The sequence below is a fragment of the Calliphora vicina genome, chromosome 2 (assembly GCF_958450345.1).
Source record: "Calliphora vicina chromosome 2, idCalVici1.1, whole genome shotgun sequence".
Taxonomy (NCBI): Eukaryota; Metazoa; Arthropoda; class Insecta; order Diptera; family Calliphoridae; genus Calliphora; species Calliphora vicina.
This window is the reverse complement of record NC_088781.1, coordinates 131,882,398-131,900,591: the sequence shown is the minus strand read 5'-3', so window position 1 is coordinate 131,900,591 and position 18,194 is coordinate 131,882,398. Positions and strand designations below refer to the sequence as shown.

General features: G+C 29.7%; 4 protein-coding genes across 4 annotated transcripts; 3 read left to right on the top strand and 1 right to left on the bottom strand.

Annotated features, from left to right (window-relative positions):
* Positions 1 to 1,430: 1,430 nt before the first annotated feature.
* On the top strand, positions 1,431 to 2,298 carry LOC135951723 (uncharacterized). The gene is made up of 2 exons (XM_065501415.1): positions 1,431 to 1,514; positions 1,682 to 2,298. Exons 1-2 carry the CDS (start codon positions 1,467 to 1,469, stop codon positions 2,270 to 2,272), a joined length of 639 nt encoding a protein of 212 aa, XP_065357487.1. The 5' UTR covers positions 1,431 to 1,466; the 3' UTR covers positions 2,273 to 2,298.
* A 2,954-nt stretch (positions 2,299 to 5,252) lies between these two features.
* LOC135951667 (uncharacterized) lies at positions 5,253 to 6,210 on the top strand. The gene is made up of 2 exons (XM_065501350.1): positions 5,253 to 5,373; positions 5,595 to 6,210. The coding sequence occupies exons 1-2, from the start codon at positions 5,323 to 5,325 to the stop codon at positions 6,159 to 6,161; spliced, it is 618 nt and encodes a 205-aa protein (XP_065357422.1). The 5' UTR covers positions 5,253 to 5,322; the 3' UTR covers positions 6,162 to 6,210.
* A 5,334-nt stretch (positions 6,211 to 11,544) lies between these two features.
* LOC135951529 (uncharacterized) lies at positions 11,545 to 12,640 on the top strand. Its single transcript, XM_065501194.1, has 2 exons — positions 11,545 to 11,649; positions 11,936 to 12,640. The coding sequence occupies exons 1-2, from the start codon at positions 11,599 to 11,601 to the stop codon at positions 12,512 to 12,514; spliced, it is 630 nt and encodes a 209-aa protein (XP_065357266.1). The 5' UTR covers positions 11,545 to 11,598; the 3' UTR covers positions 12,515 to 12,640.
* Positions 12,641 to 16,188: 3,548 nt separating this feature from the next.
* On the bottom strand, positions 16,189 to 17,201 carry LOC135951711 (uncharacterized). The gene is made up of 2 exons (XM_065501400.1): positions 17,121 to 17,201; positions 16,189 to 16,837 (listed from the first exon to the last, which is right to left on the bottom strand). The coding sequence occupies exons 1-2, from the start codon at positions 17,169 to 17,171 to the stop codon at positions 16,271 to 16,273; spliced, it is 618 nt and encodes a 205-aa protein (XP_065357472.1). The 5' UTR covers positions 17,172 to 17,201; the 3' UTR covers positions 16,189 to 16,270.
* Positions 17,202 to 18,194: the final 993 nt, after the last annotated feature.

The window sequence follows — 18,194 nt, the reverse complement described above, 5'->3', positions numbered from 1 at the left end:
TTTTTAAAATTATCCTATTTCTTCGTTTGTGTTCCGATTTAAAAAAATTACACATATAGAATCTCCTCATCGAGCACTACATAAAACCTCGTCGTAGCTATCAATTATCTCTTATAGCTTAGGAGATATTCGCATTTGAAAATTTAATTTTCAAAATTTTTACCCACCCTACTCCAGTTTTTTGGTGACCGCGGTTCCAAATATTCCCCGATTTTATCCATTTTTCTTTTATATAATTAACAATAGATCTATATATCAAATAAAGATAGAAGTGTTTAAAAATCATGGCTGAGTCCAAAGTTACATGCATTTAAATTTAAAAAAATTAAAAAAGGCGATTTTTCGCAATTTTTTTGGGAAAAAAGTACTTTTATTCTTTTTAAGTTATCTAAAAAATTTCTAAGAGGATGTATAATGCATTTGTACTTTTTGAAAAGCTAACTTTACGCCAAATATTTTAAATGTAAAAAACATTTATAATTTTTGATACCGACGGGATCAGGTCCATTAAAAAAATGCATATTTTTTATGTAAAATTCAATATTAGGGCAAAAATTCTCAAATCGCATACTAGATATCAAAATATAGTAACCTATTTTAGATGGCCCAATAAGTTCTTAATTATTTTGTAAAGGGTTCCGATAACCCCGCCCCTGGTATGGATATTGTAGCCAAAAAACGAAAAAATCCCATTTTTGGGACTTTTCAAGATTTTTTTGGGAATTGCGGGATACTTGATATCAAATTTCAAATTTCAAAATTTGTTTTCGTTTTTGCATTTTAAATAGAAAAATCTACATAATTGTGAAATTTCATTCAAAAATATTCATAAATAAAAATTTTATTTCAATTTGAAAAATTTGTATCTATGCAAAATTCAATAAAAAGCATTTTTTGTCATATTTTTCAAAAAAGTATTTCATGAATTTTTTAATTGTCAAAACGTATATCATTTTTTGAAAAGTAGACAAAATCCGGATATAGCGGATATATTGATGTATGATGGTTTTGTTCTTAATAGAGGTCAGATAAATTGAAAATATTTAAATAAATTGAAATGATTTTAAGCAACAGTAGCTTAGAAAAGACTTTTCTTTCGATCAAACCCAAGTCAAACTTCTGAGACACGATGCGGCACGTTTTAATATTATCTGATTTGAGTGAAATGTTCAAAGTTTGTGTATTTTTTTTTAGCGAATTTAAAGGTTAAAAAGTTAAAATAAATAATGATAACGAATCTTAAGTAAAAATTTGTATTATCTTCTAAAGATCAATAAATTTTTGGCTAAAACTTGTGCAAATTCATTTCTTTTTTATTGTTCGTTTATAGAAATATTGTTCATTATTTTGATAACCTTTTAAAACTGAAAACCAAGTTGAATTAAATATTGTTTCAATATAATCAACATAAAGACCCCTCAATGCCTTAGTTTTTTAGAAATCGTTCAAGAAACAACGCAGCCAAGATGCTATATAGAAAGTTTACAATATTTGTGGTTTTGTCCTTAATACAGGTCAGATAAATTGAAAATATTTTAATAAATTGAAATGATTTTAAGGTATCCAAAAAAAAAAAATTATGTTTTTTTGCGATCAAACAGTTTCGAAATTGAAATAATTCTTAATTTAAAAACAATTAAAAATGTGATATTGTATAACAATTATGTGTTTGGTTTCTCAGGCCACTTATTGTAAACCGGTAGATGATGACACTTACAACAGAATTGTTGGCTTTGCCCCTGAAGATATGTCAAATCTAACACCCATAAAAAAAATTATAGTCTACGTCGCTGTCAATTATCTGCGCCTAGCTCACGAGTATACCATTAAATCCTTTAATGTTAGCCAACGAATATTGATGAACCAGGATTTACTGACCAACCAGACACCACAAGTTCTAGAGTTTAAACACAATTTAACTCGTTTTGTGGAAGATTATGAAAAAACCAAAACCATACCAGAAGTTGTGAAATTAATGAACACTTTTCCCGATACAACCGAACATTATTTTCAACTACCAGAGGAAAAACGAACAGCGGCAGACACCTTTATCTTGGATCTTTTAAAAAAATACAATTGCATGGATGTAGATATGGAATATGCCATCGGATTTAATCCTTTTATTGAGAAGTTTAAGTTGATGTTCGAAGAGAATAAAAAGTATTTTGAAAAACCTGTACTGGATTGGTATGAGAAGTTTTTAGCTATAGACGATTTGGAAGAGAAACTCAAGGCCTTCATGCAAATGATGGAAGAAAACAATAGAATATAAATGGAAAGCAATTATGCCTAAATTAATGTGTTACTGTTTAAAATAAATAAAATAAAATCACACTGTTTATATTTTAATGATTCTAATGGTTTTCCCAATACTTTTCCGAATTTTTAAAGAAATGAACTGAACTAGAATCTAAACTAGAATCAAAACTAAAATCTGAACTAGAATCTGAACTAGAATTTGAATTAGAATCTAAACTAGAATCTAAACTAGAATCTAAACTAGAATCTAAACTAAAATCTAAACTAGAATCTAAACTAGAATCTAAACTAAAATCTAAACTAGAATCTAAACTAGAATCTAAACTAAAATCTAAACTAGAATCTAAACTAGAATCTAAACTAAAATCTAAACTAGAATCTAAACTAGAATCTAAACTAGAATCTAAACTAGAATCTAAACTAGAATCTAAACTAGAATCTAAACTAGAATCTAAACTAGAACTGAACTAGAACTGATCTAGAACTGAACTAGAACTGAACTAGAACTGAACTAGAACTGAACTAGAACTGAACTAGAACTGAACTAGAACTGAACTAGAACTGAACTAGAACTGAACTAGAACTGAACTAGAACTGAACTAGAACTGAACTAGAACTGAACTAGAACTGAACTAGAACTGAACTAGAACTGAACTAGAACTGAACTAGAACTGAACTAGAACTGAACTAGAACTGAACTAGAACTGAACTAGAACTGAACTGAACTAGAACTGAACTAGAACTGAACTAGAACTGAAAATGTTAAAAATATATTGAATAATGTTAGTAATTATAAAAATTATGAAATAAAGATTTAACTGCCGCATTAAAAATTAAGCATGTAATAAAAATGAAAAACCATTTTATGATGTGCAAAATTTAGTTTCATTCTTTTTAAACACAAACAATATAATTATATTGCAAAACATTTAAAAAAATAAGAAAATAATTAATTCATAATTGGAATTTTTTGTCTGACTTTATTTCATTCCGATTAAAAACATGTTCGTTAATACTAGGAAGGCGTATTTGACGAACATTTTTGCTTTGTTTACATAAATTGTATAACAAATTGCTTTATATGTGCATTTCTTAATAATTAAAACTTGTATTTATTCATAAAATTCTAATAATATAATTTGTAACCAGTTTATAAAGTAAACCAATTGTATTATGTCTACGCTAAATGTTGATAATTTAGGGTGGGGGTAAATACACAATTACAATAATATTGACAATGGTTACTACTAAATAAACTAAATATAAAACTAGGGGATTTAGGGATATGAACCGCCCCAACAACTGCTTGCTGGTGGATTAAATGGCTGTTAAATAAAAATTTCCCAATAAAACAGATTATTTGCTCTCTTTGTCGGTTAGATAGATAATTCATGAAACTACTAGAAGATGGCACTGTATTTATAAATAGCAACAGCAGGTTGCAATCTGTAACTTCTAAACCCTAGTAAATTAGTAACTTCTAAAAAACAGTAAATTAGTAATGCAAAATTATCATAAACAAAACATTTATTTGCTTTAAGTTATTTTTAGTTTATTTTGATATTTTAAATTGTTATCACAAAAATATGTTGGCTATTTTTAGTTTTTCTCTATAAAAACAACAACAGTAATGAATTTTTAATGGATATAAAATCAAAAATTTTGAAATTTTATTGGTAATAACCAAAATTCATTTGTATTTTTGGTATTACTGGAAAATAAACATCAATAAACAATTTTAAAAATTTAAAAAAAAAATTTTTTTTCTTTCCTGAAATAAATCCTTAAATTGTTCTACGATTATTGCCTTTATTACTTAAAAGGTATAGAAATAAAATGTTTATTTAGTTTATTTGTCATTTATATAATTTGAAAGATTTCTTTTGAGTATAGCAGAAGTTATAAACGATTTTGTAAAATTTGTCAATAATTAATATTAATCATACGCCACCCCTAGCTAAAATATTAATAATCATATATCTACTAAACTACTGAACCGATTGAAAAATTTTCTATGGGAAAACTATTAAGTAGGGTATAAGCTATTATAAAATTGTAACTACAATCCGTTTATTTTAATACGGCATGAGGTAGAGGCTATGAAATTAAGCCACCTCAAGTGTGAAAATAAGTTAAAAGCCTAAAGTTAAAAAACTAAGCAGAGATTTGAATGAACTGAAGTTATAAAGAAATCAGTGAAATACATAACATAAACTCGACAACACTTCTTCTTTGCTCATGTGAAATTTCATTCAAATCTAACTATGGGTTTAAAAGTTACAGATTTATTTCCCTCTTTTTTTTCCTATACCATTGTGCGCTTGTTTAATATAAGGGCACTGCTACACGTTCAATAAATATTGACCGCGATCCAGTATCGCGATATTTATTGAACGTGTAGCATGCAGTATAACCTAATTCTGCGTGATCCAATAAAATGGATCGCGATCCAAATATCACAATATATATTGAACGTGTAGCAGTGCCCTAAAGTGTGTAATTTAAGTGTGTGTATACTAGGGATGCCAAACGGGACTGGGTTTTAGAAATCCCAGGATTTTAGAAATGTAAATTTGGGATTTTTCGGGATTGAGGACAGCTGCCTAAAATTATCATATAATGGGAAACTAATAACATTTTTTTCCGACCAAAAATTTTTTTTTCATAAAAAAATATTTTCAACCTTTTTCTTAAAACATACTTTGTTGAAGGGTATATAAGATTCGACACGGCCATATATAGCTCTCTTATTTGTTTTGCTATTAATTAATAGATGCCACTAAAGAATGTTTTGAAGTGTCTAAAAAAGGTGGTTAGAAAAGTGACCACTAAACATTAAAGAGTTAATGGATACTTTGTTGAAGGGTATATAAGATTCGGTACAGCCGTATTGGTTTTGCAATTAATTTGTTTTTGATTTCAATACAAAATAAAATAATAATTATTCTTTGCAATATTGATAGCTGTTTTAATTCCTGAAATGAGAAAGTGATAATTATTGTAAAATAAATCAAAGATTATTCAGTAGTTCATTGGAAATCGCTAAACAAACAACTTAACTAAATGGCGGCATATCAAATTTATACAATATTTATGGTGTTATTGTTGATACAGGTTGAAAAATATTGAAAGAAAAAAGCGTAACCACAATATCAATAAACAAGTTTCAGTTTAAAACAGATCACAATATACGATCATTATAATTATCTAATATTAAATAAATATGTGTTGATTGTATTGGTTGCGTTTTTATTTTCTGTTAAATATTAAATCAATTAAATCGATTAAATTCCCAACTAACTAATTATTAAAATATAATGTTCTTTTCTTAACAGTCCACTTTTTGCAAATCCTTAGGCGACACTGCCAACTCAACTGATTCCTCCACCCAAGAAATACAACCCAAACAAGATCTTTTACTCTATACCGCATTGACCTTCCTGTCTATAGGTCAATCATATGCCGATAAAGCAGTCAATGTAAGCCGCCTTCTACTAAAAGATGCAGATTTGCTGGCCAATGATCAAGCAGAAGTCTTGCAGTTTAAATCAAATTTAACCCAATTTGTGGCAAATTATGATGGCAACAAAGAAGCCGAATCAATTTGGGATGTAATGGAAATTTTTGTCAAAATAACCGATTATTATTATGATCTTCCTGAGGCAAAACAAACATCAGAATCCAAATTTATTGTTAACCTTTTAAACAAATACAATTTTAAAGAAGTTGAAGCACACTTGATCAAGGAATTTGAGAATTTTGTGGTGAGTTTCAAGCAGTTATTTGAAGAGACTAAATCATATTTGGAAAAGCCTTTGTTGGATTGGTATGAGAAGTTTATAACTTTAGAAGATACTGAGGAGAAAATTGATGCTGTTGGTGAATTTGTAGAATTGGCCTGAGTGTATAATTTATAAATTTAATAAAGAATTTATTGTAAAACAAAACAAACATTTATTAGTGTTATTTACAAGTCACTTGTTTATGGAAGTTTTCATATTATTTCGCTGAGAGAATGTTCCTTTGTTCTCTCCACATAATTTGTTCTCAAATTTTCATTGTAACCTAAAGTAAAGGGCATTTCATTAAGCGCTTCCTATCTTTAAAATGTTAATGTGTTTGAGATATCATCGATATGTTTTATTGGTTTGAAAAGCCTAATAGACTGTCCTTGCAGAATCAATGGGTTCACTTAAGCCGGTATGGAATTCATCGTACATATCAAGACGTACAAAGCTAAATTTGTTCAACTCAAACGTAAAATCCACACTGCACAGTGGTATGAGAATAAAAAAAGAGGGAAATAAATCTGTAACTTCTAAAACCTTACGCCGATTTGAATGAAATTTCACATGCACAAAGATGAAGTATAGTCGAGTTTAAGTTTTGAATTTGGACCTCATGACCACACCAGGAGCAGGACCAGGGGTTCCCAAAGTAGGACACCTCGGGTATGTTCAATTTTTAGAATTATCCTATTTCTTCGTTTGTGTTCCGATTTAAGAATCTCCTAGTCGAGCACTACATAAAACCTCGTCGGAGCTATCAATTATCTCTTATAGCTTAGGAGATATTCGCATTTGAAAATTTAATTTTCAACATTTTTACCCACCCTACACCAGTTTTTTGGTGACAGCGGTTCCAAATATTCTCCGATTTTATCAATTTTTCTTTTATAGGATTAACAATAGATCTATATATCAAATAAAGAAAGAAGTATTTAAAAATCATGACTGAGTCCAAAGTTACATGCATTTGAATATAAAAAAATTTAAAAAGGCGATTTTTCGCAATTTTTTTGGGAAAAAAGTACTTTTATTCTTTTTAAGTTATCTAAAAATTTTCTAAGAGGATTTATAATGAATTTAGACTTTTTGAAAAGCTAACTTTACGCCAAATATTTTAAATGAAAAAAACATTTATAAGTTTTGATACCGACGGGATCAGGTCCATTAAAAAAATGCCTATTTTTTATGTAAAATTCAAATTTAGGGCAAAAATTCTCAAATCGCATACTCGATATCAAAATATAGTAACCTATTTTAGATGGCCCAATAAGTTCTTAATTATCTTGTAAAGGCTTCCGATAACCCCGCCCCTGTTATGGATATTATAGCCAAAAAACTAAAAAATTCCATTTTTGGGATTTTTCAAGATTTTTTTGGGAATTGTGGGATACTTGATAACAAATTTCAAAATTTATTTTTATTTTAGCATTTTAAATAGAAAAATCTACATAACTGTGAAATTTCATTAAAAAATATTCATAAATAAAAATTTTATTTCAATTTGAAAAATATGTATCTATGCAAAAACTCAATAAAAAGCATTTTTTGTCATATTTTTGAAAAAAGTATTCCATGAATTTTTTATTTGTCAAAAGTTATATACATTTTTGAAAAGTAGACAAAATCCTCTATCCATTGATATATAACATGTCTACCTTATGTGTTTTACGTGTCAAATAAATTAGGGAAAACTTAACAACTCGCTGAGAATTTACCGATTTTGACCAATTGTAGCTGCAAATTGCTATGACGTTCAAAACATCAAAATAAAAATTTTAAATATTTTTAGGTGAACAAAATTTACTTTTTTTTTGCAGTTTTTTCATTTATTTGAAAAAAAATTTTCGAATTGTTTTTTTTAAATTCAAAAATTTTTTTTTTTTAATTTTTTTTAAAAAATTAAAATAAAATTTTTAAAAAAAATTAAATATGAAATTTAAAAGAAAAAGTTGGTTTAAAAATTTGTTTCATTAAAAAATTTTTTTAAAAACCGAAATTTCCAATTTTTGAGGACTTATGCGCATAAATCAGACTGAATGTGACGATGCCATTGATTATGTCGGCTTTGATAGCCGCTGTAGTTTGTGGCTTATGCGAATAGACCTGCGACTTAAGAAAATCCCCACAAGAGAAAGTCTAACGGGTTCAAATCGCACGCTCTCGATGGCCAGTTCATATAACCTCCACGTGAGATGATCATGCCCTCAAATCGCTTGTGCAGAATGTCCAATGTGGAATGAGTTGTGTGGATGTGTTGTAAAAACAAAAGAAATTGACCTATAGCGCTCGCTGTTACCGGTGATGGACTGGCCAAGTTCGTTTTCAAAGAAATATGAACCGATAACGCCGCCAGCCTAAAATCCACACCAAATCAAAGGCGCTGTAACCTGTACTAATATCAAACAAAACGCGCTATTAATTAATTCTCTTTTTATACCCTTCACCTTCGTGAGAAGGGTATATATAAGTTGGTCATTCCGTTTGTAATTTCCACAATATAATTTTGCGACCCTATAAAGTATATATATTCTGGATCCTTATAGACAGCGGAGTCAATTAAGCCATGTCAGTCTGTCTGTCTGTTGAAATCAATTTTCCGAAGCCCCCAAATAACTTACATACACGATTCATACATCAATATCTCCGGAATTCGTCCGGCTCGGTTGCTATTTAAAATCGAGAAAATACCAGGAGAACCTCGATTTTTAACCTATATATGGATTACTAAGTCATTAATATAGATAATATTGTTACGAAATTGTACTTGAATTCAAATATAACGATTTTAACGGCTGATTTAAAAGTAGCATAATACTTTCAAATAGCAGTGCTGTAATAGCAATCTGTAACATATCTGTGGGCATTATTAACATTGAATAAAAGCTTTCAGTTGACCAATGATCGTAAGTATGGCAACGCTGTTTGCTTTTTTGCGTTTGTGCAGATGTTTGTAACTCCCAAAAATATTAGTCTAACACCCACCTTAAAGTATACCGATCGACTTAGAATCACTTTCGGAGTCGATTAAACGATGTCCGTCCGTCTGGCTGGCTGGATGTCTGTCCATGTGCGCAATTTTGAAGATATTTCGATCAAATTTGGTACATATTATTCTTTGAAACTGGCTGAAATCGGTCCATTATTTCACCTAGCCCCCATACAAATGTCCTCTCGAAATTGGACTTTATCGGTCATAAATGTTTAATTTATATATGTATCTCCACAAATTCTGCTCCAAATAAGTTTTATATATACAAAATTCATGTCACCAAATTTTGTTACGATCGGTCCATAATTAGTCATAGCTCCCATATAGACCCGCTTCCGAAAATCACTTTAACGTGCATAAATCGCTTAAAAATGTTGGTAAACACACAAAATTCAACATAGTTAACTTTAATATAGACATAAATCACACGACCTAATTTCATGGTGATCAGTCCATAATTGGTCATAGCTCCCATAGAAGGCCCACTTTTGAAAATCACTCAAAAATATAAATTATTGAAATTTTAAAAGAAAAATGTTTTTGCTCTTTAACTTAGTGTAGGGTATTATATGATCGGGCTTGACCGATCGGGAAAAATATTTTTTAACCCGATTTTTTTTTTAATTGTATAATTAACCCTATTTTTTTCCAAAAATTTTTTTTTTTATAAATTTTGTAAAAAATTTTAAAAAAAAATTTTATTTTTAATTTTTTAAGCCAATTTTTTTTATCAAAAAAAATTTTTGTCATATATTTTTTTAAAAAATTAACTCTCTTACTTGTTAGTATTTTACTACGAAATTAGTAGCGAAATTAGTAGCGTTTGGCTAGTAAATATTAAGATTTTTTTGTAGACAATTTAAATTCATTAATCTTTAAATGTTCTTCTCTTAAAACATTAATAATAATCTTCTAAAAATCAGTGAAATTGTGTCAATGTCAATGTTTATTGTATTTATACCCTACACCGCCATAGTGGGGAGGGTATAATAAGTTTGTGCAGATATTTGTAACGCCCAAAAATATTAATATAACACTCACCTTAAACTATATAGAATCACTTTCTGAGTCGATTAAACGATGTCCGTCCGTTCGTCTGGCTGGCTGGCTTTCCATGTAAACTTTGTTTAAAATGTTGTTATACACATAAAACTCAGCAGAAATAACTTTTATATAGACATAAATCACATCACCTAATTTCAGGGCGATCGGTTCATAAATACACAGTGCAACAAAAAAAAAATAACCATATACGGACACCACTACGTGATAAAAGACCAACAAGAAAACACCCGTGTCTCCCAGTTTTGCCCAAAGTCATGCACCTTTTTTTATGGGCCCCCAAAGATTTTGGGCTTCGGTGTCATTTTTGCAAAAAAGTGATCATTTTCTCTGTAGCCCTTTTCATAAAGAACCACAAGTGATAAAAGACCAACAAAAAATAAGACCCGTGTCTCCCAGTTTTTCCCAGATTTGGGGCCTCGGTGTCATTTTTGCAAAAAAGTGATCATATTCTCAGGCTCATATCTTGCAAACAGTTTGGAATTTTGATTTAATCTCTGAGGCAAAGTTGTAGCCCTTGTCATAAGGAACAAAAGTTGTGAACATATAAATTCAAAAAAACCTTATCTTCAAGATCAAAATCGCAAAAAACTTTAAAAAAGTCGATTTTTTCCCTGTTCAGTCTATAGGTAGCAAACCGTTCAAAATTCAAGCACACAATCAACTACAAAAATGTACCTAAGATCTCAATAAACAACTTTCTAGAACATATGAACTTCTTAGGAATGATTCTTAACACCGTTTAGCTAGAAGTTAGTAAGAAAAAATTAAAGCAATTAAGTGTTTTGGGCCATAACCTATTAAATTAGTATGAACTGAAGCATACTTTTAGGCAGCTTTAAAAATAAATTATTTCTTAATTTATTTAGATTTTTTTTTAAGTTTTTTGCGTTTTTGATGTTGAAGATGAAGTTTTATTGATTTTATATGTTCACAATTTTTGTTCTTTATGACAAGGGCTACAACGTTGCCTCAGAGAGTAAATCAAAATTCCAAAGTGTTTGCAAGATATGAGCCTGAGAAAATGATCCCTTTTGTGCAAAAATGACAACGAGGCCCCAAATCTGGGCAAAACTGGGGGACACGGGGGTCGTTTCTTTTTTGGTCTTTTATCCGTATATGGTTATATTACCATGACTCAAAAAGTTACACACAGAGTTAGTAATAGCTCCCATATAAGGCCATCTTCTGAAAATAAATTATTGAAATTAAAATTAAAAAAAAAAAATTGATTTTTTTTCTTATTTACTTAGTGTAGGGTAAATGAGCAAAATAATTTTTAAGAATAAAAGTATTCTTGTTTTTTTTTTATTTCTTTTTTGGCTATACAAAATATAGAATATTTTGTACTACAGTTTTGTTGAACCTTGATAACCTTGCAAGAAATATGTATGTTTAAACATTTCAAATTAAAGAAATCTAAATTATTTCAAATATAAACACCATTATGTCTACTACAATCAGTACATCTTGAGAAGTGGTTTACTAAACATCACAAAAATGCCAGCATATAAAATTTTTACCATATTTATGGTCTTATTCTTGGCTCAAGTAAGTTGAAATCAAAATATTAAAAAACTCAAATCACATTACTGAAAGTAATCTCTAAAAATTCAAACAAAATAAAAGGCACTGATTCAGAAGCACGGCTGGAAAATAATTAACAAATTTTTGTATGAAAATCACTCAGTTTTGCAATATTTTTTGGGTGTTTTTCATAGAATAATATGAAAATTGTTTTTAGGTCGTGTTTCTGAATCAGGTGCTAAGATTTTTTTAGATTTCGTCTACAAAAATTCATTTATTCATTCAAATATTCTATATCTTACCTTTATAGTCGTCTCTGGCCAAACCCGTAGATGATTTATCCAGTCTCTTTGACTCTTCCGAAGAGGAAATGAGAAAGAATCCAACACCCGCACAAAAATTGCTACTCTTCACACTCGATAATGTCATTTCCTTAGGCAAAAGTTACTCCGCCAATGCCTTCAATGTCAGTCGTAATATACTGAAAGACGAGTCTCTGATGGCCAACGATAAACCCGAAGTCTTAGAATTCAAAAAGAATCTCACCATGTTTGTGGAAAAGTATGAAGCCAACAAAAAACCACTGCTATTATGGGATATTATGGACATATATATAGTCACCATCGACAAATACAGCGATATACCAGAAGAAAAACTTACCACAGAATCAAAATTTATCTCGGAAATCGTAGATAAATATAATAGCGATCTAACAGCCCTAGAATTCGCTATAGATGTTGTATTGTTTATGAGAAATTTTGAGCTGATGTTTGAAGAGCATAAAGCTGATTTGGATAAGCCCATGTTGGATTGGTACGAAAATTACTGCAATTTAGATGATTTTGAGGAAAAAATTGATGCCATTAATGGTTTTATTGCTATGGTTTGAAAATGTATTTAAATATTAGAAAGAAAAATGTACTGTGTAGCTGAACTAAATAAAAAAAACAAGTAAGAAAGTATGGTCGGTCAAGCCCGACCATATAATACCCTACACTAAGTAAAAGAGCAAAAACATTTTTCTGTTAAAATTTCAATAATTTATATTTTGAGTGATTTTCGGAAGTGGGCCTTATATGGGTGCTATGACCAATTATGGACCGATCACCATGAAATTAGGTCGTGTGATTTATGTGTATATTAAAGTTAACTATGTTGAATTTTGTGTGTTTACCAACATTTTTAAGCGATTTATGCACGTTAAAGTGTCTATATGGGAGCTATGACTAATTATTGACCGATCGTAACAAAATTTGGTGACATGAATTTTGTATATATAAAACTTATTTGGAGCGCAATTTGTGGAGATACATTTATAAATTAAACATTTATGGTCGATAAAGTCCAATTTCGAGAGGACATTTGTATGGGGGCTAGGTGAAATAATGGACCGATTTCAGCCAGTTTCAATAGGCTTGGTCCTTGGGCCGAAAAAGTAATATGTACCAAATTTGATTGAAATATCTTCAAAATTGCGACCTGTACTCTGCGCACAAGGTTTACATGGACAGCCAGCCAGCCGACCAGACGGACGGACATCGTTTAATCGACTCAGAAAGTGATTCTAAGTCGATCGGTATAGTTTAAGGTGGGTGTTAGACTAATATTTTTGGGCGTTACAAACATCTGCACAAACGCATAATACCCCCCCCCACTATGGTGGTGTAGGGTATAAAAAGGGTAAAAACGGGTTAATTCGGTAACCTTATATCTTCAAAAGTAATTAATATACAAAAAAACTTAAAATTGCATGTTACTCCATTCAAAAAATAAGCTGACAGGTGTTTCGTACTTTTGCGAAATTCGAAACTTTTAGGGGAGAAAACGGGTAAAAACTGTATTTTGGTACTTTTTGGCACCCTATGATGTATCTTTTAAACCAATAAACATAGAATCAAATTGTAAATCGTATTCTTTACTTATCAAAAAATAAAAAATATAAGTTTGGTACTTTTTGGAAATTCGAACTCTTAAGGTACTTTTTCATAAAATATGTTTTTCTATAATTTGACATAGACATACGAATATTGTATTATGAGCTCCCACCACGTTCCAGAAATTTATTTGAATACAATTGTACCACCTCAATGGGGATAAAAAAGGTACCAAAAAGGGGATAAAATCGGGAAAATACATTTTATTTGAAATTATTAAGCCAATTTTGATAATTTTTTTAACGTTGGTTCCTGGATTCATACAAAAATTAACTAACAGGGTGTTATTTGGAACTCGAGTACCAAGGTGTATATTGGGCCAAATTCGGATAAACAGTTTGGTACTTTTTTAAAACATATTTGTTCTTGGGCACATTAACACAGATTTTAATATTTTGAGACTAATATTTTTAAATTTCAAACTTGAGGGGTGTTCAAGGAAGAAAAGGGAAATTGGTACTTTTCTCCTAATGGTACTTTTTAACATTTTAAATTATTTCAGTTATCGACATTAAAGTTAGCTGATATGTATCTGAGTGAAGTTAGTGTTAGGAATAGGGTATAATATTTGTGTACAAAAATGTGAGAACTGAACTATAGGTACTTTTTTATTCATCTAATGGTACTTTTTCAATTTTATATGACAATGGACTTAGAAACATGAAATTAAGCATATATGGTCCTAAGTGAGTGAGAATTCTAGGGGGAGACTTTTTGGTACTTTTTCTTTATTCGAATGGTACTTTTTGTAATTTCTTCACCAATGAACCTAAAGCCATGAATTTAAGATTATATGGACCCGAGTGAGTGGGAAACCACAAGTGGGGAATTTTTGGTACTTGTTATATATTCTAATGGTACTTTTTTTAATTTTTTGTAATAATGGACATAGAAATATGAAATTAGGCGTATATGGTCCCAAGTGAGTGAAAATTCAAGGGCATACTTCGTGGTACTTTTTCTTTATTCTAATGGTACTTATTAGAATTTCCTATAATAATGGACCTAGAGTTTCCAAAAAATCGAAGAATTTCAAAACCGTGGTTTCGGTTTTGTGATAATTTATTAAATATTATGTATTATAGAAACAAAATTAGTTGATAATATAGGAAATAATATACAAATCTAAAATTCAAACTTGATGGGTTATGGTTTAGTGAATGCGAATTTAAAAGTGATAATCAATGGTATTATTTTCTTATTGCAATGGTACTTTTTGAATATTTTATAATAATAAACCTAAAAATTTAAAATTAGGAACACATTTTGCATTTTCTATAATAATGGACCCAGAAATATGAAATTAGACATTTTCAATTAGATTCACAAAGTGAGACTTGATAGTACAATTTCTTTCTTCTAATTGGGGTGGCGAAGCGCACCGGGTCAACTAGTTGGCTATAAAATTCTAAACAAAATAAAAAAAATTTGCTAAAAGTTATCTCTTCCTTATAAAAAGTTATACGCATCCAAATTTGAACATTAACTATTTAGCTATTTTTTTGAACGTCCATATTGGATTTTTTTAAAAAATTTTAAATATTTTTTCGTGTACGGTGATCATTTTGAACGAAATAACAGTTGATTTAGAAAAGATAATTCTGACATATTTTTAAAAGCTGGATGTGGTTTCAAAAGGCTGGCGCACAGTGGTATAGACAAACAAGTAAGAGAGCTTAATTCGGCTGTGCCGAATCTTATATACCCTTCACCAAATTATATTTTAAAATAAAAATTTTAAATATTTTTAAGTAAACAAAATTTAAATTTTTTTCCAGTTTTTTTTTAAATTTAAAATTTTTTTTTTTAGTTTTTAAATTTTTTTTTTTAATATGAAGAAAAAAAATTCGGGTTAAAAAATATTTTTTCCGATTTTGACCCATTGTAGGTCCAACTTACTATGGTCTTATATACGTCGTTGCACAGGTCTTTGAAATATCTATAATAATGATTTAGTAATCCAGATATGGGTCAAAAATAGGTCAAAAATCGAGGTTGTCCTGGTTTTTTCCTTATATCTCAGCCATTTGTGGACCGATTTTCTCGATTTTAAACAGCAACCGAGCCGGAAGAATTTCGGAGATATTGATGTATCATTCGTGTATGTAAGTTATTTGGAGGCTTCAGAGAGTTGATTTCAACACACAGACGGACGGACAGACGGACATGGCTATATCGACTCCACTATCTATAACGATTCAGAATATATATTCTATTGTATATAGAATCTCCTCGTCGAGCACTATCAATTATCTCTTATAACTTAGGAGATATTCGCATTTAAAAATGAAATTTTCAAAATGTTCAAATTTATTTAGAAAGAAGTGGTTGGTAGGTTTTGCCTCTCCCGCCTTATAGTCCAGACCTTGCTCAGTCCAACTACTATTTTGATCGATGCATAGCACTCTCTCTGGCATACGCTTCACTTTGGAACAGAGTATCCGATATTGGCTTGATTCGTTCTTGGCCTCAAAACAAGAGCAGTTCTTTAGGCTCGGAATCCATAGCTAACAATGATCATTACTTTAAATAAATTTATTTTGTACAAATGTTTCAAATTAAAAGCTAAACATTTGAAAAATTCACGCTTTTTTAAACATTCCTAACAAAGTGGCTTGAAAATAAAGTGTTTTGTTTTAAAATAAATTGTTTTATTTTATTAATTTATCAAAAATTTCATATCTTTTTTTATTAAATTTATAATTTCATATTCAAGCCAATTCTATAAATTCACCAATAGCATCAATTTTCTCCTCAATATCTTTCAAAGTTATAAACTTCTCATACCAATCCAACAAGGGCTTTTCCAAAACTGATTTAGCGTCTTCAAATAACCGCTTGAAATTCTCCACAAAAGGTTCTAAATCCTTGAGCAATTTCGTTTTAACTTTTTTACAATTGTATTTATTTAAGAGGTTTAAAATAAATTTGGATTCCAAAGTTTGTTTTGTCTCCGGTAGATCATAATAATGATCGGTGATGTTGACATAAATATCCATTATATCCCAAAATAATTCGGTATCTGTGTTGGCATCATAATTTGCCACAAACTGGGTTAAATTTGATTTAAACTGCAAGACTTCGGCGTCATTATTGGCCAGCAAATCGGCATCTTTTAGTAAAAGGCGACTTAAGGTGGCAGCTTTATGGGCATATGATTGACCTAATGATAGGAAGGTAAAAGCGGTATAGAGTAAAAGAGCTTGTTTGGGTTCCATTTCATCGGAGGAGGAATCAGTTGAGTTGCCAGTATCGCCTAAGGATTTGCAAAGAGAGGTCTGTTCAAAAAAAAAGCATTATATTTTAATAATTAGTTAGTTAGGAATTTAATTTAATTAATATTTAAAGGTACATTCACATTGATTTAATATTTGACAGAAAAAAAGCAACCTATATATTCAACACATATTTATTTAATATTAGAAGACTTTTTTAAGACAAAATAACTTCAAACAATATAATAATAATGATCGTATATTGTGATCTCGTTTAAACTGAAGCAAAGAGAAATATAGATCTTTTAGTTGTTTAACAATGTGAACGTTCCTTAAGGAATCTAACCTGTATGAACAATAACATCACAAATATTGTATAAATTTGATATGCCGCCATAGTTAAGCTGTTTGTTTAACGATTTCTATTGAACTACTGAATAATGTTTGATTTATTTTACAATAATTTTCACTTTATCATTTTAGGAATTAAAACTTTCTTAATATTTCAAAAGGCTATCAAAAGTGCAATGAATAATTATTATTTTGTTTTGTATTGAAAGCAAAAACAAATTAATTTCAAAATCAATACGGCTGTAGTGAATCTTATATACCTTTCAATAAAGTATCTATTAACTCTTTAAGGTTCAGTGGTCACTTTACTAACCACCTTTTTTAGAGACTTCAAAATAATCTTTAGTGGCATATATTGGTATTTTTCTAAACAATTAAAGTTTTTGAAGTAATCGTTTATGTTTTTATTGCAGAACTTCGCCTCGTTGTCATACATTTGGAGCTGCAGTCAAAATTTAATGCTGATTTTGATTAGGATTATGACATACTTCTAGCAAATTTGGCTAAATTTTATGTTAGTGACTTAACTACCCAAACTGCTGTGGTGCAAACAAAATGGGGATAAAATTTTCGATTGGAAGAGTCAAATGATTTAAAAGAATTGGACAATGTCTTACCTACACATCCATTTTATTGATTTTGGTCAGACAATTTAGTTAAAATGATTAGATTTCATACAAAATTTATACGCTAGGAACATTTTTATCATGGTGATTAATAAACTAACCACCCCTTTCCAAAATAACTTTTGACATTATTTTTTCTTATTTTTCATAATACATCAACCTTAATTAAAGTAAAAATGTCATTGCTTTGATTATAAACTTATACACAGAAAACCGTGACTAAAAGAGTTAAAAGTATTATTCAAATATAACGATTTTAACGGCTGATTTAAAAGTAGCATAATGCTTTCAAATAGCAGTGCTGTAATAGCAAACTGTAACATATCTGTGGGCATTATTAACATTGAATAAAAGCTTTCAGTTGACCATTGATTGTAAGTATGGCAACGCTGTTTGCTGCGACCGTATATTCCAATATTCAATTAAAGAACATTGTAGAAAGT

Coding starts and splice junctions, on each gene's coding strand:
- LOC135951667 (XM_065501350.1), top strand. CDS start 5,323: ATGGCGGCATATCAAATTTATACAATATTTATGGTGTTATTGTTGATA. Junction 5,374..5,594: donor TGGTGTTATTGTTGATACAG/GTTGAAAAATAT, acceptor TTTTCTTAACAG/TCCACTTTTTGCAAATCCTT.
- LOC135951711 (XM_065501400.1), bottom strand. CDS start 17,171: ATGGCGGCATATCAAATTTATACAATATTTGTGATGTTATTGTTCATA. Junction 16,838..17,120: donor TGATGTTATTGTTCATACAG/GTTAGATTCCTT, acceptor TTTTTTGAACAG/ACCTCTCTTTGCAAATCCTT.
- LOC135951529 (XM_065501194.1), top strand. CDS start 11,599: ATGCCAGCATATAAAATTTTTACCATATTTATGGTCTTATTCTTGGCT. Junction 11,650..11,935: donor TGGTCTTATTCTTGGCTCAA/GTAAGTTGAAAT, acceptor TTACCTTTATAG/TCGTCTCTGGCCAAACCCGT.
- LOC135951723 (XM_065501415.1), top strand. CDS start 1,467: ATGCTATATAGAAAGTTTACAATATTTGTGGTTTTGTCCTTAATACAG. Junction 1,515..1,681: donor TGGTTTTGTCCTTAATACAG/GTCAGATAAATT, acceptor TTGGTTTCTCAG/GCCACTTATTGTAAACCGGT.